Source organism: Mesitornis unicolor, unplaced genomic scaffold (genome assembly GCF_000695765.1).
Source record: "Mesitornis unicolor isolate BGI_N332 unplaced genomic scaffold, ASM69576v1 scaffold3420, whole genome shotgun sequence".
Lineage (NCBI taxonomy): Eukaryota > Metazoa > Chordata > Aves > Mesitornithiformes > Mesitornithidae > Mesitornis > Mesitornis unicolor.
This window is the reverse complement of record NW_010160104.1, coordinates 63,200-87,629: the sequence shown is the minus strand read 5'-3', so window position 1 is coordinate 87,629 and position 24,430 is coordinate 63,200. Positions and strand designations below refer to the sequence as shown.

Sequence of the window (24,430 nt, the reverse complement as noted above, 5' to 3'; positions counted from 1 at the left end):
GCTTGCTTTCTTGGTAGCTGCTCCTTCCCCTGCCGTGGTGGATGTTCCTCTGCAGCCACAGGCGTTTGTATGGCCGTGCAGCACACCAGGCTGGAGAACCAGTGTAGCTGTAAGTCATTCCTCCTCTTTGTGTCCTCTTCTGTTTAAGTTCTTGAGTGTGAGCAAGATTTTTGATATGCACATATCGAATGGGATGAAATTGCTATCCAGTAGCGGCCGTTGTGTCATTAGTAGTTAAGTTACTAATGTTACACTACAGATCAAGTCTCTTTGTGGGTCAAGCAGCATTTTGAAGGATGCTTGTTCTTTTCTTTGATTTCCTCAGTCTGAGAATGTCATCAAAAAGATTTGCAGAGATCCTGAAAGCAGTCAGCTACTGCTCTGAGTTATAAGATATATTTTTAGTCTTGCCAACTGTGATGTTCGTATGAAATTAATGGGCTCTGGAAATGGAATACCAAGGAGGCCTTGTCGAGGGAGGATGAAAGATTGAGGCAAAGTACTTTGACCTTGACGTGGCATTATACTGAAATGTGTGGCCTTGAGGGCCAGGGAAGGGATGTGCTGACAGAAAGCAGTTGTGAAGCTTCTAGATAATTAGAGGATTTCTAATAAGCCTTTCCACTGACTGCCTAAAGTTGGTCATATTAAATGCTTTATTTTATATATAATGATGATGTCTGTGATACTGTTAAGGATGTGCTGGCATGAGAAAGTTATTGTAGCGCAAGCCAGGATGAAGCGTCATAGTGAACTGAATATTCCATTAATGCATGTGGAGATACTTCAGTCTAAGAACACATCCGTCTTCTTTTCTTCTTGGCTTGCAATTCGAAAAGGTATTTTTATTACTGTGGACTTAATATTGAATGCCTTAATACTAAAATTACACCTTTCACCAGTGTTGAAACCATCAGCCTAAAGAGGACACGTAAAAAACTCGATGGTTGTGTGTGTGTTAGGGCACGCCAATCCTGAGAACGGAATTTATATAAAAGAAATAGCTTAAAACATTGCAGAGATCAACATTGCACACAGGGCTGGGTTTAACCTCTCTAAAAATACAAGTGTTCAAAGGCAAAGTTCCAAAATGCCAGTAAGTCTCTGGTCCTGTGCTGTGACCCTGGAGAATACGGCACTGTGTGTAGAAAGTCCTAGTAATGGGTAATGTTGTAGCAGCTGAAATTTCTATTGGCTCCTCACAGTATAGTATATCATCTAAATGCCATGAGAAGGGACTATTTCAACATTGCTGAGTTATTTAAGACTCCCTGCTGCCTTAGCCAAAAAATCCTTGCTCTGGGAGCAGCTCCATCCCTGAAGAGTGAACGAGAGAAATTTTCAACCACCCTTTCCTGCTCCAGCTGTCAGACCTCAAGCTCTCCCTGCACCGTTCCGACTGATCAAATCCTCCCGTTCACCCTTGGCTTCCCTGGCCTCTTCCAAAGCAACGCATCCGTGACCACCTTCTCCCACTGCCTGCTGCCAAACTCCGAGTGCTCTCCATGTTTCCCTTTCTGAACCTGCAGTCAAAACTCTTCAGCAGCTTTCAGTGTCAGATCTAATTAAACATGATGCTTCATGAAGAAGCTGCCACCAGAATCAAAACAAGTAAATTTCATTATAAACACAAAGGCACAATCAGGTTATGCAAATCTGCCGTGCCGCTCAGGCTCCCAGCGGGCTGCCAGCACCATCCCTCATTTTATAAAGTTTTGCTGCTTCTGTAATATAAAAGCAGTTTTTGTTGAGGAAAGGCACTGTTTTAACAGTGCTGTTACTGCCCTACTCTAGTTCCAGAACAGATCACTGAGGTCTTGTTTTCTCCTTTCGCTGGTGTTTAACTCTTCCCCAGCGCTGGTAGCCGAGTACTGAAGGACTGCAGGGGATGGGTTTGCTGTGCGGGGTCTGCAGCTGAAGCAGTGCACAGTCTCAGCAGTGCTCAGATCGTCTCTGGAGCATCAGTCTGGTGATCTTACAGTCTCAGTGTTGGACCTTGCAGTGATCGTGACATTTTCTTTGGAACAGGAAAGATTATCTTCCTAGAGGATAGCTAGAGCTAGAGGGCACTTGAGTGGATTTTTCCCCTTCTGCTGTGGAATGCAGTCAGCACTGCAGTGAACACGGTCTTTTGGGCTTTTTTTCCTTCCAGCAGAAAACTTGAGAGTGACTTGTTTGAACTGCCTTAAATGTCTGGAGCATTTTCTTCTCGAATTCTCACTTTAAAAAAACCACGCACACAAAACAACAAACCCCCAAGCTGTTCTCTTCAAGAAACAGCTAAAAGCCTCCTTCTCTAAAGGCACTTTGCTGGGGCTGGGAAGAGATAAGTAAAATATTAAATAATTAGAAAATAATCCTCTCTAGTTCTACCTCATGTGTTTTCCCCCTCCTTTTTGTTCCACCCACATGCTGCTAATTTTCATCGTTTCTTCCTGCACATCAAGACGTCAGAGACTGCTTACAGAGAAAGTTGTTTTTCCCGAGTTGTCTGTATGCTTTATTAATGCAACAAAGATGATAAGAAAGGAGGGGGAAGGAGGAGGTGGGGAAAGGGAGGGACGAAAGGACGAGCTCTTTCATGGTCTCACTCCTACCAAAGGGTGACCATTTTGTTCAGTGTTGCATCTGCCAGTTGCCATGGCATCCCCCTCTCACTCTATCCTGGAGGTGTATTCTTGATATAATTAACAGCTCTCCTCCTTCTGTCTCCTGCAGAAAGCAGTCATTAAGTGAACATGAAGGAAAGAAAAGTCACTTTTTTCCTTCACTTTGTCTGTCAGTGCTTTTCATCCTCTTACCTCCTCTCTCTTGGCCCAATAATGACGTTTTGTGTGTGCAAGCATTGCTGGAATGTGGCTACCTGTGTAGAGCAGGACCTGCGTGCATTTGTGTACACGGAGGCTTTTGTTAGGCTGGAGTGCAGTTCAATCATATGTATCTAAATCCTCATTATTTTCTGTATTTAAAACTATAATCTTAGGAAATACAAGCTTCAGAGTCTGGATCGTGGATATTGCTGCTAGTTCTAATGTAACGTGAAGACTTCCAAAGGAAATTTCTTTCCAATATTGCTGCAGAGATACAGGGAGACAAAAATACGAATAGGCATGGTTTAATTAAAACAAACACAATATTGAACGGAAGTTGGAGTGGTGATATTGGTGATACTGTGGAACGTGGCCGGCACATTGTTCAGCCAGGCTGTGTGACGGCGTCCAGGCTGTGCGGTGATGCGCTGGTATTCTCTTAAAAAGGGGCACCTTTTTGTTAGGTGGCTTTTGACTTCAGTCCCGCTCAGGTGCCAAACTCAGACATGGGAATAATCTTAAAAAACCGACAAGGAAATTTTATGTAACAGTTGCAGTGCCAGCATCTTCCATTAGGAGACTTTGTGCAGACCATCGCTTTCCCTTTCTATGGAACAGCTGATGGTAACTTCTTCCCCCATCCCCAGAGCAGTGAGCCCTGCCAGAAGCAGTATCAGTAAGATTTCTGTAGGACTTGTTTGTTTTTCAAAACGTGTTTTGAAAACGACAATAACCATGGTAAAAATCAACCATTGGTCAGGTTGTCTAGTTTGTGACTTCACAGATAGCCTATGAAATAAAATTTTCTCATGTTTTATCTTCAATTTCCTTTTTTTGCTGCTGTTGTCTCACTACTCACGTGCCTCACTGGGAAACTACAGGGAGCTATTTTTTCTACTAACAACTGTGAAGAACTTCTGCACTTTTGCCACAACTTCTCTTGTTGGAAGGCTGTCTCAGTGCTGGCTTTCCTGAGTTTTCTTCACTTGTTTTTTTTATGTCAGTCTTCAACATGGAAAGGATTTGTCTGTGACCTTCATGAAGCTGAATGAGCTCTTTGAGAAGTACACTCTTATGTCAAGGTCTTAGCAGATGAGGAGAGTGGCTTGGGCCCTTGTATTAATCAGTTCGTACAAACATATGTGCTAATTATTCATTTAAATTTTGGTTTTATACAGACTTCACAACAAATAATTTTTATTTTTAATAAGTATTTTAAATAAGAGCAAATAAGTTAGTGGATATTTATGGAAGTTATGGACTGTTTCTCTCATCATGTGTGACACGTTTGGATATTAATAAGCCTTAAATGTTTCTTCCATCCACTTTGATAGCATAGTAGTCAAGAGAAAAGTCGTACTGCACACTCTTCAATGCCTTATTTTATTTTTAAAAGTCCACAAAGAAGTCCAATCTTGACTAAATGAACCTGCAGTTACAGTGAAAGGTATGAAGAAGGCAGATAAACGAGTTTTCATCTTATTTCAGTTATATGCACTTGTTCTATGTGTAGCATCCTCACCAATGTAAGAACAAATTCATTTCCTCTTGGTGACTAAAGCCACTTTGTAATGAAGCTGCAGTATTTCAGATGCAGTGGTGGTGATAGAGATGCGTAGCACAAGGTTGTTTGGAGATGGGGAAGGAGGATTTCGGTAGTTTTGACTTTGTGCCACAACAAAGTAAAAGCTGAAAAAAGAAATCTAATGAGAAACCACATAAAACACTGGTAAAGGATCATCACTGCTTCTCAGTTTCCTACGATGTATTTGTGGAAAATCATCTGTGTTTTGTACCTTAGTGCAGGCACAGCAGTAGAAATGGATGAACATAAAGTGCTTCTGGCAAATCCAAGACTTCCTGCAATGAGTTTTTTCTGGGTTTATTTCTCAAATGCGGTGTTACAAAGCAGTGATTTCCTGGAGGCAGTCACCTGCAGGATGAGGAAGTGTGACCCTCTAAGACTTGAGCACTGCAGTTAATGACGCTGCCCTGACCAGGGTTTTGTGAATAGCTTCACTTACTGGTCAGGGGAGCTGGAATTCTTGCTCTTACACTAAAACCTAAATATTTTAGAGAAGAGGATGTATGGCTCACTGTGGTTTTTCTCTCACCTTTCTACTTATGGCTTTTGGGGTTTCTTCAGTTTCTGGGTGCAGTAAACAGGAGGTTTAAATCCCTTTTCTTAGGGCCACGTGCGTGGCAGAATGGCAATGCGTGGCAGTAGCCAGTGGTGGAGTACTTTAATGCTTTGGCTTATTTTAAAGATCTTTTCCTCCTCCTTTTTCTTCTACCCCCACCCTTTCTTTTGAGAACAGAAAGTTATTGAGAGGTTTTTGGGTTATTTTTCCTTTCAAGGTCTCTCTATTTCATTGGTTTACAAATATACAGGTTCTTTTCAGAAGCCTTAGACAAGTTTTCACCAGGTCACATCTGGGAAGGTTCCCTTTAAATCCATAAATACAAAAATCTTCTTTTTTTGCCCTTCTTTTGTTTAAGGCTACACTTTTTGACTAAGCATTAGAATTTTTAGTCACGGTTTTACTGAGACACAAACATCACGTTGTTTTCAGCTTTATTCTTTTGCACAAATAAAATGTTACTCTTTCTGAGACAGGTTGATTCTCTGGACAAAAAAAAAATCTTTCCCAAAGCACAACTTCACCTGGAGGAACCAATTCAAAATAAAAACTGGTTTATTTTTTGTCCCTGATACAGCATCTTCATTATACATCCATTATTACATCTATGTATATCATAAGGTTTGCTTCAGTTTCAATCTTTTCTCTCTGTGTGCTTGATCTACAACTTCCAAGAAGGTCTTTCTCTTTTCCACATTTGTCACTGCATCTATTGCCTAAATAAATGTGTTGTGACCAACCGCTGGGATTCTACCTGACAGCCAGTTCCTAGTGGCATTCCTCTGAGACTCATACCAGGGCATCATCCTGTCTAATAGCTTGGATGATGGGATGGAGGGAAGCCTTAGTGAGCTGGAGTGACACCACCGATTTGGAGGGCACGGTCAGTGTGCTGGAGAGCAGGGCTGCTGTTCAGGGGAGCTTCGGTAGACGAGAGGACTGCATTGACAGGAACTACCTGAAGGTTCAGCCAAGAGAAATTTGAAGTCTTGTACCTGGGGCAGAATGACCCCTGTGCAACATAACTGGCTTGGGGACTGCTCTGCCAAAAAGAGATTTGGAGCTCTGGATGAGAGGTTGAACACAGGTCAGTGGTGTGCCCTTACGGCAGTGAAGTCATGGAGAGCTGGGTTGCTTTGTTCTGGAGAGGAGAAGACTAATGGAGAGTGGAGGTGTGGGTTTGCTGTCTGCAGCAGAGAGGAAGGAACCGGGAGAGAGGCGCCCTTTAAAGTTGCAGCAAGGGAAATGTGGATGAAGTGACAGGAAAAAATGTTCACTGTGAAGGTGGGAAGGCACTAGAAGAGAAGCCCAGAGAGGTTGTGGAATCTCCATTTTGGGCGACATTTGGAAGTGGGCTGGACACAGCCCCTCACTGAACTTTCAAGTCCGCACTGCTTTGAGTAGGAAGTTGGGACTAGAGACCTCCAGAGGTCCCTTCCAGTCAGAAATACTGCATGATGTTGTGCTCCTTCCCTCACTAATTGTTTTTCTCTGAAGTACCATCCAAATATTGCGGAGTTACTTTCAAAATGTCCTCTTTCTTTCTCTGGCAGTAGCTGTGCATTTCTATAGGAATACAGTTTGAGATGTAGATACATTTTTATCAGATATGTACCTAACTAGTAGTACCTTCATGTATCTCTGCTGAAAAAAATTTGGGTACAATACAAGCACAGAAATGTCAAGTCCTACATAATGTATTACGTAAGTTAATGAAGTGCATGGGTGTGAAGGGTTTTCCCTCTAAATCACAGCTGAAAATATTTCTTCTAGTGATCTCACTTCTGGCTTAAGGCTTTCTTCTGCAGTTTAGTTTCCCTCAGGTTTGTGTGATCCCATTTGCGTGTCTTGAGGCCTTTACTTTTGGAACCGATGCTTTAAACATAAGCAACTTGCTGCTTTCAGAGGCAGAATAGACCTTTCCTTGATTCAATATGATAATGGTTGTGAATATAGCTGCCATATTTTTTGTGTGTGTGTGCACATAGAATCTGGCAGGTTTTAATTGTATGCTTTTTAGAGACTGATTAATCAAGTTCAGGAACTTCAAAAATACATTCCACCAATTATTAAAAAAAAAAAATGTACTCGTGTGCTTTCCACCTTTGAATTTTAAATACGTATTTTCTCCAGCTGAAACTTACTCTGTTCTCTCAGTGAGTTCTCCAGACTCTTCTGGCACTGAAATAAATCTTTGGTCATCTAGAATATTAGGGTCCAATTTGATTTTACATTTGACAGCAGAACTCTGTATTTCTATTTCAAACACTCTGTCACCATGGTTAAAACAAGCTTTTCCTCATGGTAGAGGTATGAGACATAGAGTTAAACAGGATTCCATCCAGCCCTATCTTTTACAGTCCAGGAAGTCTCCATTAATTGAAGGCTGTAAAGAGCACGAAATAGATGCATTCTGTGGCTTCAACAGGAAAGAATACTTTATTTGATGGCTGATAAAAATTATAGAGAAGGTATTCGTTTTATGGGTACTTTTGTTCTCTTCTTTGGTGAATTTATGTCACTCTGCTACCTTCTGTCTTTATAATCGATGATGCTGCACTACATTCTTAGCTCTGGCTTTGGAGAAGAATGCTGCTCTTGGTGCCACTGTTACTTCTGCGAAGGCAACAGATCTTCAGAGCGTTGTTCCAAGTCAGACAGCAATGTGTTTCAGTTCTGCATTTACTGGGAATTTATGATTTGAGGTTAGGTTGATCAAGCAAGGAAATATATTTTTCTGCTTTCGCCACTTCTTCTCTCATCATTCACTAAGAATAATTTGTTTTAGTAATTTTTAAACTCTCTTAGTGTACCACAGATCTGTTTGTTCAGGTCGAGGGCTTGTCAACGTATTTTTAAATGAAAGAAATATGTTTCTGTTCATAGGAGTTTGTAATTCATGCTTAATAACAGAGTTCAGGAAAGTAAGTTATGTTGTGAGGATTTGTTAAATAAAGCATTGTAAAAGTGACTATGAATAAATGTTCAAGTGGTAGTTTGATAAATAGACCATAAAGAACAGAAAAATAATCTGTAACGGAGAAAGATTTCTTTATAGTAGTGGTTGATTTTGTGTACACTTTAGAGAGAGTATTTTCTGTCTACAAAACGTTGTGCTGCCTGCAGTTGTCACTGAAACAAGGAGCATGTGCAGAATTACTGGCACGTATTTTCTCACTGTCACTGCCTGCTCTTTGTTGTTTTATGCAGTCCACAGGAGAAGCACCCACGACCCCAAAGCATACAAAGGACAACAGAGAGAGCTTCTTCCCAGTAACGCCAGCCACTCTGCATCCTACCCCAGTGAATCCAGACACTGTGACTCCTGAAAATCTGCTGAGACTGAATGATCTGCACTCCAAATCTAAACCAGCCTCTTCCTCTTCATCCTCCTCCTCCTCAGCATCTTCAGTACCTCCATCTCAGGAGTCACACAGGGACACTGAGCATCTCCGGAGTCAAAATGCAGAGACTGCTCCCAGCATGAGTGACCTTGCACGTGGTAAGTCTCAAGGTGACGAAGGGTTTTGGCCTTCTAATCTGTTTGCTAAGGCCACGCAGTGAGTCAGTGCATGAGTTCTGGTTCTGTCCCATTTTCTGTTCACTGGATCACATTCAAAAGGCTACGCAAACAGATTTTGTCTTGGTGCTGAATTGGGCTCATCTACATAATTTATACACACTTTAATTACTAGGGTAGATTAAAAGAGTGACCACTGTATATGTAACTTGCATGTAATGGAATAGCAGCCTAAAAGTAGTCATATGTTGTAAATAGAGAATTTCAGACTCTAGTAGCATTTTCAAAATTGTTTTATTTCCTCAAAGAGGTGAAGATCTAGTTCTTTAAAACACCTTAAATCTTCAAAAAGGTTAGAAGTGATTGCAGTTGAAATAAGCTGAATAAGCCTACATCTGACTTAAAAGTGCCTGGTTAACATAACTAGATGCATAACTATCACTGCCCTGTATGTGTGTGTGTGGAGATACATAACACTGTGAAAATTCCAAGCTTCTGCATGGTTCATCAAGTTAGTGTGTTATCACTATTACTTTTCACATTAGAGAAAAGAAGCATCTGGTGGGACTGGAATGTTGGAATATATTATTTATAGCCCTAGTATGGTTAAGGGCAAGGCTGGAGTGCAGAAAAGGATTGAAGAAACAGAAAAAATGTTATTTATTCCATGGCACGATCATGTGATTTGTTCAGGACTGTGTTACGCACTTGGTCCTGTGAGAAGAGAATTAAATGAGAATGCTTTCTTTTTCCTTACTGCTGTCATCGCAGGCTGGCTTCTTAGCAGTAGTCAGAACTACTGTGCAAGGCAGTACTGATCCACTTTGGAGAGTGAAGTAGGATTAGACCCAATTTCAGACTTACCCAAAAGAGATGGTTGTGCTTATTTGTGGGACACCGCGCATGTTAAGGTGGCAGAGCACCTGCCATAGCCTGTACTTTCTCGCAAACTTAGCAGGAACACTGAAAAGCATCTGCTGCTGCTTGTGCTCGTTCCATCTGTTCACAAGCTTGAGCCCTAACACTACTCACAAAATGCCATAGACAAATTCATAGGAGCCTAGATAAAGTTATGAATGAGCCATATATACATAACAGGTATTGTGGAAAACAACAGATGAAGGTACAGTGGAAATAGTACCCGGATTTGTGCGACTTAGTAATGCATAACATTAATTACTGATGAATAGACTCTGATCTAGTTTGGATATTTTGTTAATCTGGTGCTGTGACTTTCTGAAATTTTTGTCTGTGTACTTCTGGTATTTCATTTCTTTCCATGTGTAATCAGCCTTGCTATCTCAGTGCACATACCCTTCTGAATTCGTCAGCAATGAAGAGCAAATTAGGGAGAAATCAGTCTTCCCGATTTGCTAATCTGTGAGTCCAGGACAAATTTGAAATGTTAACATCCAACATTAGTAGTTGCATTATAGTCATCTGACTTTCCTTTTCGCAAATACAGGGACAGGTTGTCTTGGGAGGGGAAGAAAGGAAAGAGAAGTGATAAGGAAGGAATGGCTTAGTGGATGTGTAAGGCACGTTTGCCATTGTCCTTATGAAGCTAAAGAATGGAGTTGCATGGTGTCATAAGATATCTTGGCAGGCTTGTTCAACAGGGTGTAATTCGGCTTCGTGCCTAGGCAACAAGGGAGAAAAAAAGATGGATCCTCTGTGAAGCTGCTGTACGCTTACTGAGGAGGCCGGTAGGAATGACAATGCAGATAAGAACTCACGCGTTCTTTTGGTTTTCAAACAAAACTCGTGAGCAGTTCTGACGTGCTTTCCTCTGCAGCTTCCCAGGCCACATCGCAGTGACTAGAACGTTTATTTTAATCTATTGACTTCCTAGACTTTGTTAGGGTTGTAACGTGTTGTGTATTGTTCTTTCTTCTTTCATGCTTTCTATGCATCATCTTGGTTGAGGGAGATGGAAGGGTTAGTGCCAGAATTACACCCCTGAAACTATGCCTGAAGATCAAGTGGCTCGCTCTGCGGAGCTCTCATTCCAGTGCTGAATGCATGTGTTGTATCTGGCTTTCTGGCTCTTAGACCTACCTGACAGGTCATTTCTCCAGCTGAGAGAGACACCAGTTACTGCTGTATCCTTTCTTTTTCTTTTCTTTTTAATTCTCATACCTCTGTATCCACCGCCCCTAGAAAGAATTATTTATAATTCTGTTACGACCCTTTCTCATCTGCCTCCCATTAGCTCTGTTCCCATAAAATCTCCTCCCATTTTTAGAGTAGCCTGGTTTTGTCGTCTTTGTCTCCTGTCACCTCCTCCTGTATCTGTGTGTTCATGTGAAAGTATTCCACATCACAGAGTATTAGCTGCTGTCATTTTCTGTGCCTTCACCCAGAAAAAGGAATGGCTTTCCAAGCAGTGTTGATGCTATGCCGCTCATTTCTTACGTAAATATTTTAGTGAGATTCTGTCTAGTACATAACCAACTGGTCCAGAAAACAGCGTGATGAAGTCCAGCTGCAAAGTGATGATAGTGGTAGTTTCAGCACAAGAGTTTCCTACTTTTAGGCATAAATGGACATGGGGCTATTAGCCTTTGTGGCTCAGCCTAAAATTTTCTCTTGGGAAACTAAAATAGGACAATTAAGATAAACCCTCTTCAGCCTGTCACACTGATCCACTATTACACTGTTCGAAGTTGCTGAAAAATCTTGATGTTTTCTTCTTCACTGTTCTTATTCTAATAATGATTTCTACAAGGAATGAACAGGAAAACATTCCCATCTGAGTCTTGATAGCAGGAGAAGGATTTTATACGTCAAATTATTTAAAGTTACGTGTTTTGTGTAAAGCCAGCTATTTACCAAATTGGAATATAAAAATCAGAGTAGAAGAGTAACACTTCCCCCCCATTAATTTTTTGTCCATTTAAGGCCTAAGCATTTAAATATAAAAACAAAGTCATGATATAGCTTTCCAGACTTAGAAATTCAGAGCTAAGGAAGACAGTTCTTCCTGTGTTGTGCAGGGAAGTTGCACTCCATAAGCCACGGGAATATCCTACTGTAATTCCAGCTGTTTGTTATCTAGGCACTACAGGGCAAATCGAGGTAAAAATGTATCTCAGCCTGTAGAACTTTGAGATTTTCAGAAGCAGAGAAAATAAATGCAAGTTGGGTAAGTAGCACTACTGTAATAGTGAGCAATGAAGTTAAAATGTTTAAGTGTGTGTAGGCAGCAGCAGACTCCCTAAAAGACAGGTGTTCAAAATAAAGAGGGTTTTGAAGTGATAAGTCCTAAGAATTCAGTAATGATGCTGTGATACGGCAGTTCATCCTGCAGGCTTTTAACTGGGTGTCAGAGTCGTAAGAGTACTTTCAGGTGTAAAGAGCATCTTTTCCCAGAAGTCTGCAGCTTAGTTTATTTTAACAACTGATACATGACCTTAGACTAATACTGAGTTCTCAGAAGATTGAGGCAATTTGTGTAAGGGAGAGGAGAATACTGCAAAGATTGTCAGCTCTATAATTTTGCATTGGCAGCACCTGTCCCTGTATTAAAACAGTGCGTGGAACAGGGGTTCACCTTGATTGCTCACAGTTTCTAGATATCCAGACATCAGTGGCCATTCACAATCCCTGCTTCTGTCTGAGTGAAATAATGGAGACCGTAGGATGTCACTGTAAGTTGAGTTTAGTCATCTACTTATCTCACTGTCTTCTGTCATAAGTTTTCTTCATAAGTGTGTTCTTCTTGTCATAAGTTTCTGCAGACAAAACATGGGTTTTAAGAGCCCGTAATTCAGTGTACTGAAAATGTTCTGCTTACACAAAATGCCCAAAGTGTTTGGCCCTGTTGGCCATGCCTTATTTTAACTACGGATTTCAATTCAGACTTTCAGGTACTTTTTAAACGACTGGAAATAGCTCAACTCTCTTAATCGCAATCAGTGTCTTGCCTTGTTTTACCTGTTTTAGAGTGCAGAGGTTTGCTTTTTTAAAGATGGCTCAAAAAAAGCTGAAATGCAGGAAAGGTTAGGCTGGCCAAGGATCTGTGGCTTCACGTGAGCCTTTTTCATATTGCAGTTGCCTGACATGAAGGTTCGTTCTATATTGCACACGTTCTTCTGCTCTGTTTTCTTGTGTCACTTGTATGCAGCTTTCATTACTTTCTCCTTCATTTCCCATGTTGATTTAGCCTGGTTTTCAGCAGCTGTCTTCCTCAGTTCCCAAGACTGAATTCCACCCAGGCTTTAAAATCTCTTAGTTTAAAATAGTTTTAATCCCATGCCTTTTCTACCACCCTAGGGTAGAAGCTCCTATCGAGCTGTCAGTGACTGCAGAGTCACTAACAGACATCAACCAGGCTGCCTTCAGCTTGCTCTGCATTTGCTCTCTCTGATCTCTTGCTGCTTCAGCCTCCTTGGCATTGGCATTCTCACTTCCCCTTGTCTGATCCTTGCTTTTCATGAAGCTTTTTATTTTTCACAATGGGTGCACTCTGAAAACAACTTCACTGCTGCATGTCAGCAGCGGGTTTCCTGTTTGTGAATGACTTCTTAATTCCTTTTTGCCTGGTGCTCAGACAGTACCAGTCAGTGGAGTTTTTTCCTCTTCCCTTTGGAGGTAAGCTGATTTGCTTTGCTATCGCAACAAATTCATTCCAGAAGAGGTTTTCACTGTACCTTATGTCTATTTCTGATCTTTACCCTTCAAATTTCTTAAGTTTTATTAATTCAATCCAACGCTGTACAGAAAATCCTTTGAAATTAAAAGCGTCATTATTTTTATGCATCTGTCAGATCAGTAAGAACAAATAGGACAGAAGCAGCAGCTTCCCAGCAGCGGCCTATGAGGTGATGCTGCGTAGCCAGGGGTTTCATGCAGACTGGGCAGGTTTGTGGTACAAGAGGCTCTCCAGCCCCGTGCACTTTTAGATCTCCCTGAAAATCACTGGCCTGTGGATATCTGACTCTAATGGAACACATTTTCTGCAGACTTTCTGTAAAAGACCATGGTAATGATACTATATTGTTATGATATATTTCAATGTCACTGGCATAAAATTTACATATATTCCTGTACAAATGAAGACTGAAGAGGGATCTGGTTGTAAGCCCACTGCACAGGTATTATGTTACTTAGGAAGTTCTTAGAAAATTGTGGAGCATTGTTATGTTCTTGTAAGAGATTTTTCTAACAGCTGGTTTTGCTGATTTGCATTCTGCTTAGCTGGCTGCCAGGCCAAAGGATGAAATACTGACAGAGAAGGAAAGGTGTTAGAGCTTTCATTAAGTTCAGAAGCAGTAGATGGCAGATGAGTGACTGTTGCTATCCACAGGTGCTGCTGTGTGTGTGATGCTCTCCAAATGATGCATTCTTGCTGAGCTAGATACTAAAACACAGATATCAATTAGCTGGATTTTTATAATGCCATTTGAAAGTTCATGTAGTTGAATACCAAACTGCTGTCTTTTTGTTCTAGGCCCATAATTTTTTTAATGTAAGTTAATGTAAGAGAGAGAAATTTAGTATTGAACTTCAGGGCTTTTCTTTACCAGCATGCATGCCAGCTTTCTGCACCTCTGGGAAACTTGATAGTGGCAGGAAATAGTTTGGACGTGGCAACTCCGCTGTCTCTGCTGTTAGACTGGCCGCAGCGTGGCTGTTGCAGGGACCTGGTAACTTGGGAATTAGTATGGGCCAGGGACTGTTTCCAGGAAGCACTTTCAGAACAGCCACCTAAGTTTTACTCATGTTAATGCTGTTCTGTGACAGCTGACCTTGGCATTAGGAAGCAGTTTGGGGAATGTCTCGTGTGATGGTACAGTAGACTCTCTGTTCAGGACCCTAGCGATAAATATAGCAGTATGGCATGCTATTACAGTGCAAACTTCTGTTCACCAGACTGCTTGAATTTATTTCATTTCAGGGGGCAATAGAACTTGCTTTCTGCAGCTTTTCGCCTCCAAAATTACTCTGATGCTTTAATTGTTAACACATGGCGTTGTGTGTCAGCTTGGAATGTAATTTCCTGAATTTGGCATTTCAAATCAAATACTTATTTCTACAGCTCTGACTTTGGTAGTGGGGTTTTTGTTTCTCAAATATATTTCGTGGCAGGATATTTGGAATGAATTTAGTGAGAGTCAATGTGTGTGGGAAGGGTATCAAACATTCTTACTGCATCCCATGATGGTCTCAATAGTCTCACTGACTGCTGTGGTGTAGCACCTCATGGCAGATACAGTTTGAGGGCTAGGTACCCCCATTATTTCTGTAGGCCAGCATCCTTATCGAAGTGTGTTCAGCTGAACCAACCTGTGTTCCAGTGCAGTCTTTCTGTTGACTTAGTAGCACAGTGTATGAGGAAACTGAGCTCCTTCAAATTCAAGATTTCCATGGCCTTTGCAACTGCTGCTTGGGGAAAAAAGCTGTATTAGTTCCCAGCACTCAGGAGGGTGAGGCAGATGGAATCTAGAAAATTGTTTTTACGTTAGCAGTGTTCTTTGGAAATGTGGTAAGATATTTACTCCGCTGTGTCAGGGAGCAAAGGATCAGACCCATTTCCATCACCATGAAAGAAACAAACAAGTGGAAAAATAACTCCTGCCTTGTATGGTAAATAAGTAACAGTGGGTTCTGTGAGCAGCATGTGCTGTGAATGGCCCTTAAAATACAAAGTAAACTCTCACTGGGACTAGTTAAATAAGTGTTTGGTAGTGTCTGCAGGTACACAGAATTCAGTCCTTACTCTTTTGAAGTGGTTGGAAGGCAAGGTAGCACAGATTTGATAAATCACAGTAATGTATTTTCAGGGTTTTTGTCTTGGCGCACAGAACTGCTGGGGAAGGTGTTTTGCAGAGGGATGAAGGCAAGTGGTGCAAGTGCTTTAAGCACTTAAAGCTGTTGTCTGTTCATTTATCCAAGCATTCGCTTTTGAAAACATGTTGGTCTTCTGTCCTGAAGTTCAAAGCTCAGCTCCTTCTTTTTTCCTATAATGAAATGATGTTTTGTGCATGCAGTGTGAGTTGCTTATATCCTTTTAACATATCTGTGCTGTAATACTTCAGACTGCTTCCGTCAGAACCTGGAAAACATTTTTTCCGGGTGTTAGTTGCATTTTCTGGGATTGTCTTTCAGTCTCCATGTAATAGGTTTACTGCATGACTGAAGGACTTTTTGAAATTCCACGTAGAATGGTTTGTAACACTGAAACGTTGATGGCTCTCGTACCAGACAGCATGATGAAGTCAAATGATTAGCAGTACAGTGCAGTGCAGATCACCAGAGCAGCTCTTTACTGGTTACAGTACTACTGCTTTTAAACTTTCTCCACATCTGCAAATTGCCAAGTGAATGTTTTTGCCAGTGTTATTTTTAATTTTATACACATCAGAATATGAAAGTCTCAGTATAAAAATGGTTGCAGGAGTTGTAGATATATTTAAAGTGTGTGTGTATATATGTATATAGTGTATTCTCTGCATAAAGAGAGACCGAGAGAGAGAATATTAACTGTGATGAAGTCATGAACCCAGGCGCCCGCTATAGGCATCTGCAAACACTGGTTACCCTGGCAACAAGTGGAAAGAGGTTGGAGAGGAAAGCTGGAGTAGGTTGTTGCATTGAATTGTTTTCAGCTTGTTTCTTCCTCACTAAAGCAGGGAGATGTTGAAAGGTATGATGTCCCTCTTTCTATGTGTATGCTGTTTTATTTGTATTTAGACAGTTGTTGGGAAAGGGAAGGCTAAAAAAAAATTACTTGTAATTCAGCTCGCTTGGAGATGAACTTTTGAATGTAATCACAATATGCATTGCAAATCTGTGTTTTTTCTGTGTGCTTAGTTTTTGTGTGTTGTGTTTGTAAGATGAGAGTGCTAGATGGATCTCTGGAGTACAGTACCTGTCCCATCTTCTGTCTGGAGACAAGCAACTGTAGCATATTTTGTCTTCAGAAACTGATTTTATTTTAAACTGGGTTTGCAGAGCTAATGTTTGAAAACCTGCCAGGACAGTACAAGTACTGGCTATTACCAAAACAATTTTTAACTAATATTAAATCTGAGCTTCTGAACACCTTCAGTATGTGCTATGCTTATATTCATGTGCTCTTGCACTTGTGCAGCATATTATGGCTCATGAGTTAGTGGAGTCTTTACCTCTCTGGGGAAAGTTTTTATTAGAAAAACTAGGACATTATGTCCAGGGCTATAATGGCATCTTCCACAAGACAAATATCAAGATATTCTCTTCAGAAATCTGGTTTAGACAAATAACAGGGGATCCTGCTCTGTGTTTCTTCTCGATTATCCTTCTCTATTTTGCCCTTTTCGTCTGTAATGAAAAAAGATAAAATAACTATATGTGACTATATCAAAGTATAAATAGTACAAATTGTTATGTATATATACCTGAAACAATCCATCATTGTAATTTTCAAGAATTTTTAAAACTATCTTGTTCATTAACTTTATTTTTAACCTAGAAATAATGCCACTCCAGTGACTATTTGGGAAAAAAAAATAACTTGTCCAGTCCTACAAGAATGAAGTGTATGACCCAATCAGGAGATAACGTTCAGTCACTGTGTATCTGACACCTCTGGCAGCAAGGGATTGGTTAACAGACAGTGGTTCTTGATCTCTCATGTGGTGAAAGACACAGCCTAATAGAATATTAACAAGTGTGGTTTCCAGAAGTGCAGTGGTAGAAACACACACTTAGTGTGCCAGGCTCCTGCCCTTTCATTTCCATTTACTTCTACATAAGGAGGGCTGCCATGTAGTTGTATTCAAGTCAGATCTAATATTACTACGGTATAAAACTGAATCTTCAAAACTTAACAAAAACAAATATGATATGGAAGACGGAGATGCATATGAGTATGCTGATTGCTCATAACAGATCATAGACTGATAGCAGTCTCGTACCATCTTCCTAGAAATAGGCTGCTCCAAAGAGCTTTTGTCAGTGGGACATAATTTAGTTAAAATAAAACATGGCAAATCAGCTTAAGCAATGATATATCTTATAATTAAACAAAGATTATAATCAGCAGAAGAGGTAGAGTTTTGTCATTAAACAATAATGCAAATCAGAGCTCTTATTCTGAATGGTGAGCTAATAACTCCCTAATGTAATTTAGCAGTTGAGTGTATACAAAACTGTTTTCAGCAGTGTAGATTTGCAGTTTATTTGTATATAGTATTGTATGTGCTAGATTAATTACTCTCTTGTATTCTTGGTTGGTAAGTGGATAGAAATATTCTGTTCGTACTTACCCTACATAGTTAAGACTGATTCTGGAATAGGTTAAAAAGGAGTTGACTTAGCTGTCTTGTAGGGTAATCTTCTGAAATCATCATTTTCATCTTGCTTTTCTTCAAATGTTGATGTAATGTTTCTTCCTGTCTTTTGATCAAGTGTCTTGTAGCCATTTCAGTGTGGGAGTCTTCTGGGTTTAGACTGCAGCTTATTGGCAGAGGCTAGCAGTGTAATGGGATATGTGGATATTGGCTTCAGGCCACGTTAGGGCCGATCCTTCTTCGTACAGTCCCTTGTACTTTGTCAGGCTGTGGTTAAATCCTACGTTATCTGGTGTGGAGGGCAGGCAGATACACACAGCGATCCTTCAGCTGTGCTGTGCTTCTTAAACAGGGAAACAGTGAATTCCAGTTTTCCTAGTCAAGATTCCTGTAATTAAGCACTTTCTTCTGTGTTGTTTTTAAGCTGATTTGGTCTATTAATACATGTAGAGATGCAACTGTTATTTTCCTACTTCCAATGCTGTATTTTGAAGTATCCATAGAGAAATGTGCAAGAGAGTGCCGAGACTGAGAACTACGTTCTTCTGCATTAGACCTTTCCATTTTGTGCTCGATAGTGAGTGGAACATCACAGAACAGAAGCTGCCTGTGATTTGTGCTGTAGTGTGTGACCTTTCCTTTTTGGGAGCTATTGGAGAATTGTCTACAAGCAAACTCATTTATCCTAAGGCTTATATTGGCTATCAGCTACAAGTTTAGATGATGGGTTCTTTTCTTTACCAATGAAAATTAGCAGATAGAAGAACTTACAGCCTGCTTTGGTAAGCCTTTTTCTGTACAAAGTAGTCAAGAACCCTAGAAAATCTAGTTTATTTAAAAAGCTGGATCTTTCAAACTGCATTGATCTAACTTTTACCAAGCTGTTAAGCTGTAATGTTGTCTTAAGCATTTTCTACAAGGGGAGCTCTTGTATAGGAGAATATTACCATGGTAAATTCCAAGTTTTTATCTACAGTGATGAAGATGGAGAAGTGTTTTCAACACTTGAGGGGGTGGCAGTATTTTTCCAATGAGGAAAAGTTGAAATATATATTCCTTTTTAAGACATCACACTGTCAAAATCCTAAATTAATTTAGAGCATAGACATCTAAAGAATTTTAGAGCAAGTTAGACTGTGAATATGTATTGTATCTGCTGGCCTGTAATAGCTGCGTGTGCACACCTTAGCCTATATATAAGGCTACGGATATATAAGAATATAAGGTGATTCAAATCCCTTTGTTTTTGAAGGATATCTTCATTTTTATCTGAGAATAAGATAAACACACTTGGTTGTGTGTCCATAACCTGCTGTTGCAGTCTGCCTTTCCCCGAAAGGGCACCAGTAGCTCTCAGTAGTTCAGTGAAAATCACTTCTGTTATGTACAATGTGCAGCTCAGTGTGTAAGAAAACTGGTTTAACACATTAATATAAAAGCAGAGACAGCTGGAATGTGATAAAGAGGTTGTACACATACATGAATTCTGAGTTACAAGCATCTAAATTTCTGGAATAGCAGAAGGTGGGTATTTTGGACTAACGTATTCATAGAGGTACAGTGGACATACCAGTGAGAAGTGGGCGTTCAGTATAATTTGATATCGGTTTCATAAAAACCAGATTTGGCCCTGTTACTGGACGTTTGCAGTAATTAATCTTACTTAGCAGTAAGCTGCACTGCAGGGTGCCATGTACCTGTGGCTGCAGATCAGAGAGGGACCCATCAGTCACAGCTGGCTCATCATTAAGGGTGATGGATTTTGCTCTGCATTCGTGGCAGGTGTTTCAGCCCTCACATCTCCATAGGAGAATGGTCAGGTGCATGTGTTTCTCTTTCTGTTATCTGCAGATATGCAGGTAACAAAGTGTCATACACAACATTTTTTTCTTACGCCTTTAAAATGACTTTTTTTTTTTAAGGGTTGGAATTGATGAACCTAAGTATGAAAAATTTGGCATTGCCATCTTAGCTTGCCAATATTTTATTTCACTCAGTCGTGCTATGGTGTAGAAATAAGTAAAGGGTTAAAAAATTTCTACCAGTTGGTTAGACAGCAAAAGGATTGAGGCTTTGGAGAGAGATCAGGATGTCTCTTAATCTGTGAATTATATTTCGTTAATAAAGAGGAAGAAGAGCTTGAAGTGCCTTTGGAGGGGCTTGGATTTCAGCAACAGGAGTCACGGCTTTGCCAGCAGATGAAAATGGCTACTGTGGCACCCTCGCCAGAGCCTGTTTGCTGGCAAGTGGAATCGGTGACCAGCACAAATTCGGGACATGTTTGTACCCAAGGTAGGAGCTTTCTGTGCATCAAAGTATTCTGCAAATGGGTGGTTAGCTGCAGATCAGTCTGTGGAGGTGGATCAATTGGATGGCTGTGGCGCGTATTCCTCAGTTTCTCCATCTGCCTTCTAGTCAAGTATTCCAGACTTTAGAGGCATTCCTGGCCATGTCCCAGCTTCCTGGGAAAGTGCCTTGTCGTCCCTTAGTCGTTAGTCTTTTTGGTGCATGACACGCATGCTAAATACCACAGTAGCAAAGCCGAATAAAAACCCCTCCCAGTACCAGGCTATCGTGCTGTACGGTTTGTGCATCCTTTGAAGTGGATTTTTTCTTTTAATTGAAATGTCACACAGGGCAGTATGACAACACTTTGGATTACACTACTGGAATATTTAGCAGAAGGAAACGATTTTTCACAAAGCCTGACTCACTCAGTCTGAATAAACATTGAAAAGCATTACAGCAGTTAATGCTTTTTATCCCTCCTCTGCCCCCTTCCCAAGAGAAGCATGTGTTGGTGTTTTAATTGAAAAGAATGTATAACTTTGTATTTCAGGTGGGCTTAATCTAGATATTCGTGTTTGAGTTATATTATTTTTCCTTATTTGTGAGAGACAGATCATCCTGTGTCTGATTCCTGCAACATTTCTGGTACTCCTCTCTGAAATTATTGGCTACCCGTGGAGATGGGTCAGTGACCTTGATGGAAAGCCATGCCTCATCTGTTGTGGCAGCTCTTACATTCTTGTGTACGGTTGAGAACATGTAATTCAATTTTACATCCCTTAGTAGTTAGTTCTACTGCTGGTTGTTTTTCAGGGTACCATCAAGAAGCTGGCGTTTTATTTTGCTGTGAATAAGTGGCCATGTCAGTTCCAGAAATCTGCAGGAGGTGGATTTGACAAGACTGAATCTAAAGAAATATATACAAACACCTGTCATTATTATCAGTCTGAGATAGATGCTGGTGTTTTCAGTCATACAACTTAAAAAAAAAATAGCTTTGGCTCCATAGGAAGCAGCATTATTAGTAAGAAATCAAGAAATCTTTTAACAGATTCTCAGTTTTTAATGTGAAAGCTTTGTCTTCTGCTGGTTATTGTTGCATATATATTATTTTGTAATGTGATGGTGCCTAAGGAAGTGCCGGATCCCTCTTTGCTTCACAAGATGAGGCCTCTCTGAGCAAGTTTGCGTTGTAAAGACCACAAGCTGAGACACTTGGGAAGGATGTGGAAATGGTGCTAACTAGTGTGGCAGACCATGGCATGAGCACACTGTGGAGGTTTTTATGGCAGGATTTGAAGAGAGTAATGAGGAAATTTTGACAAGTGTTACCATATATTTTTCTTAAACTGCTGAGGAGTTGCTATCTCAGTAATTAGAGAGGCAGCGCTATGGTGGAGGAAATTAAGGCTCATAAGTAAAGCGAAGTAGCTTTGTTTCATTGCAGAATGGAAAGGCAGTTAGAGCATGCAAAGATAAGATGAGTGCATCTGAAACAAGTAGGAAAATGATGCTTGTAGCAGCCTTGTGACTCAGTGCAGATGTGTCAGTGCTACACTGCCACTTGTCGTGCTTGGTCAGACTGAGATTCTGCTGTCCAGTTAAGAGTTTTATTTTTTTTTTAAATTAGTCCTGGTTTCCAGTTGTTGGTATAGAATCTTGAGGCACTTTCTTCTTCTGTTTCTGAGCCTTAATTAAAACAAGGCTTGAAGAAAGTCCTTTTGAGCCAGCCATGTGTCTAACAATGATCTGTTCCCTCCTCTTCGACATCTGAAATCTTAGATAGCTTCCTAACATATTTTTTATTATTTTCTGTTTAGCCTCCAGTTCCAAGCCTGAACTCAGCTCCAGTTCACAGACTTTGGGAAGTCAGCAGAACAAGACAGATGGCACCCGAGTTAAAACTCGCATTCTGCCCAACATGCCAAAGCTTTTCATACCTTCATCTGTCACCAAATTTCCACCTGAGATCACTGTCACTCCACCCACTCCCACCCTCCTTTCTCCAAAGGGCAGCATTTCAGAAGAGACCAAGCAAAAATTAAAGGTAATAAAAGGGAAACAGTAATTTTTTAGATTATTGTTTTTATCTTAATTCTCCCCTCAATAAAATACTTGTATGAAAGGAGCAACAGTTCCTGTCCCCAGTTCATAACCAGAGATAGAACAGGTAGTGGAAGAAGATGCTAGCTACTATCAGCAGGAGCCAGTTTTAAAGAACTGGTGAAATATTGGCCATGGGTGAAATCGTAGCTATCCTAGTCCTTAACCCTTTTCTGAAGGAATTAGGAAGACTTACACAAATGGATGAGGAAGCTATGGCAGCCATTGCAATTCTTAGGTTAGTGGAAGCTACCAAAATATTAACTGTGGGGAAGCCTACTGGTAAATGTTATGTTATTTCCCATTAGAATGCCATCTCCTTTATAGACGTAAGGGAGCGATTGAATGTGAAGGAATAGCAACCAGGTGGCTTTTATCCCTGTGATCACGGGTTTATCCTGACTATTTGGCAATATATTCTCTCTCTCTCTTTTTGGGATCAGTCTGCTATTTTGTCTGCTCAGTCTGCAGCGAATGTAAAGAAGGAGAGCCTTTGTCAGCCAGCTTTGGAAATCTTAGAGACCTCAAGCCAGGAGTCCTCACTGGAAAGTGATACTGATGAAGATGATGACTACATGGACATATGAATGAATTCTGGCCATCATCAGCACCAACCATGTAACCATTCTTCCTGTTGCCAGCATCTCTGGCAGTTGAAACATCTTCGTTGGCATTACTCTCCATTTAATCTGCATCTATGTGTTCTTCACTTTCATTACCTTTGTTATCACCACTACCACTTGTATTGCCTTCAAAATCTTCGCCATTCTCCCCATCATGGTGCTTGACGGAAAGAACGATTGTTTACCAGGCAGTCGATTAATTTGGACCATACTGTCACCTTTAACATCAGCAAATGCAAGGATGTTTTAAGCTGCAATACACATCTCTCTGCTGTTCCTGCTTCTTCAAACCAGAGCCTTGGGAGTCGCTCCAGTAGCTCTTTTCTATAGCATTTTCTTCCTTTTAGTTGTTGTTTTGCATTTTTCCTGCTACTTAAGTTTTTCTCCCAACAATTCACCACCGTAACATCTGTCTAGCCATGCCACGTTTAGTCCAACAGCTCCTTTTAAGTTGAATGGAGTAGGAACAGTTTGCTGAGCTGGTAGAGGTTTTAATTGCATCAAGAAGGTCTGCGGCTCTGTTACAGGGTGAGAAGGCTGAGCTGGCGGCTCCTTGGCACCGCTGGGTGCTTTGTTGGAATTTGACTCAGTGACAATAGGCAAAGAACCGGCTTTTCCAGGCAGACAGGAGGTTGGCCTCCTGTTTGTGCTCATTTCACACCGATGTATGAGGTCCAGCAAAAATTATCTACCTGGATGTTGGCTTACAGAACTGATCTTTCCAGAATTGTCTTACAGTCCTTTCTCTTCTAATGCCTTGGACAAGCATTTTGAAATGGGGGCTAGATGATATTTTTATGGTGGCATTGAAAAAACTTGAAAGATTTCAATGCCATTTCAGTAATGTCTGTTTTTTACAGAATGACACGAAAAGGTGTTTTTTATCTATCTGCAGAGGGACTGCTCACAGTTATTTATATGAGAAAATAATGGTAACTAAAGATCCTTTTTTTTCTACTAAATGTTAACTTTGTAAAATAATGAATGCAAACCATGCAAAAAAATACGTCACACACTATATATACACACACACGTGCACCCACACACATATATATATATGTGTATGTACATATATATATGTATGTATATGAAAAAAGAAAATGCATACAGCTTGCAGTGTCGGATTTCTTTGTGTCTGGGGGAGGTGGTTTTCTGTAAAATGCAGAGCTTTGTATAAACTTTTGGTTTTTTCTAATAAAGTTGAAATGTACTGTTGTCTCTGTTTGTCTGAGAGGGCGACGTGCCATGCTTCTGGAAAAAGTACTGTTCCTCCTTTCCTTTTTGTTTCTTGAATAAGAAGGTAGAGGATGAAGGGAGTGGGGAGAAGCCTCTTCCTTTTCTGAAGACTGCCAGAGCTCTTCAATGGGTTTGGTCTTGCGTGACCCAGAACCCAGACCAACCGGTGTTGTTGCCAAGACTGCCTGCAGTGGCATCGCTTCCCCACTGAGACAAGATCTGAATTCTTTCTCACCTATCTGAGTATCTTTGAATGCTGGTGAGCAACGTAAGAGTGAGACAACACATGGTGAACAGGATTGCATAGAATATTTGGCTGTTGCATTACAGTGACTGCTCTCATTCACCATAAGAATGGTGAATGGACCCTGGATAAAAAGAAACTTGCAATACGAAGTTTTATGCTGCGTATTCTCATATTGTGGGTTGTTTG

At 40.6% G+C, this 24,430-nt stretch overlaps 1 protein-coding gene across 1 annotated transcript in view; it reads left to right on the top strand.

Annotated features, from left to right (window-relative positions):
* The window catches only part of LOC104544013 (calcineurin-binding protein cabin-1-like), a 30,125-nt gene extending 6,156 nt beyond the window's left edge, over window positions 1–23,969 (top strand). The window contains exons 3-6 of the mRNA XM_010188751.1: window positions 8,162–8,453; window positions 19,874–20,038; window positions 21,856–22,082; window positions 22,582–23,969. Of these exons, the coding sequence (XP_010187053.1) occupies window positions 8,162–8,453; window positions 19,874–20,038; window positions 21,856–22,082; window positions 22,582–22,725 (828 nt within the window). The 3' untranslated portion in view covers window positions 22,726–23,969. The remainder of the gene's footprint in view (window positions 1–8,161; window positions 8,454–19,873; window positions 20,039–21,855; window positions 22,083–22,581) is intronic.
* Window positions 23,970–24,430: the final 461 nt, after the last annotated feature.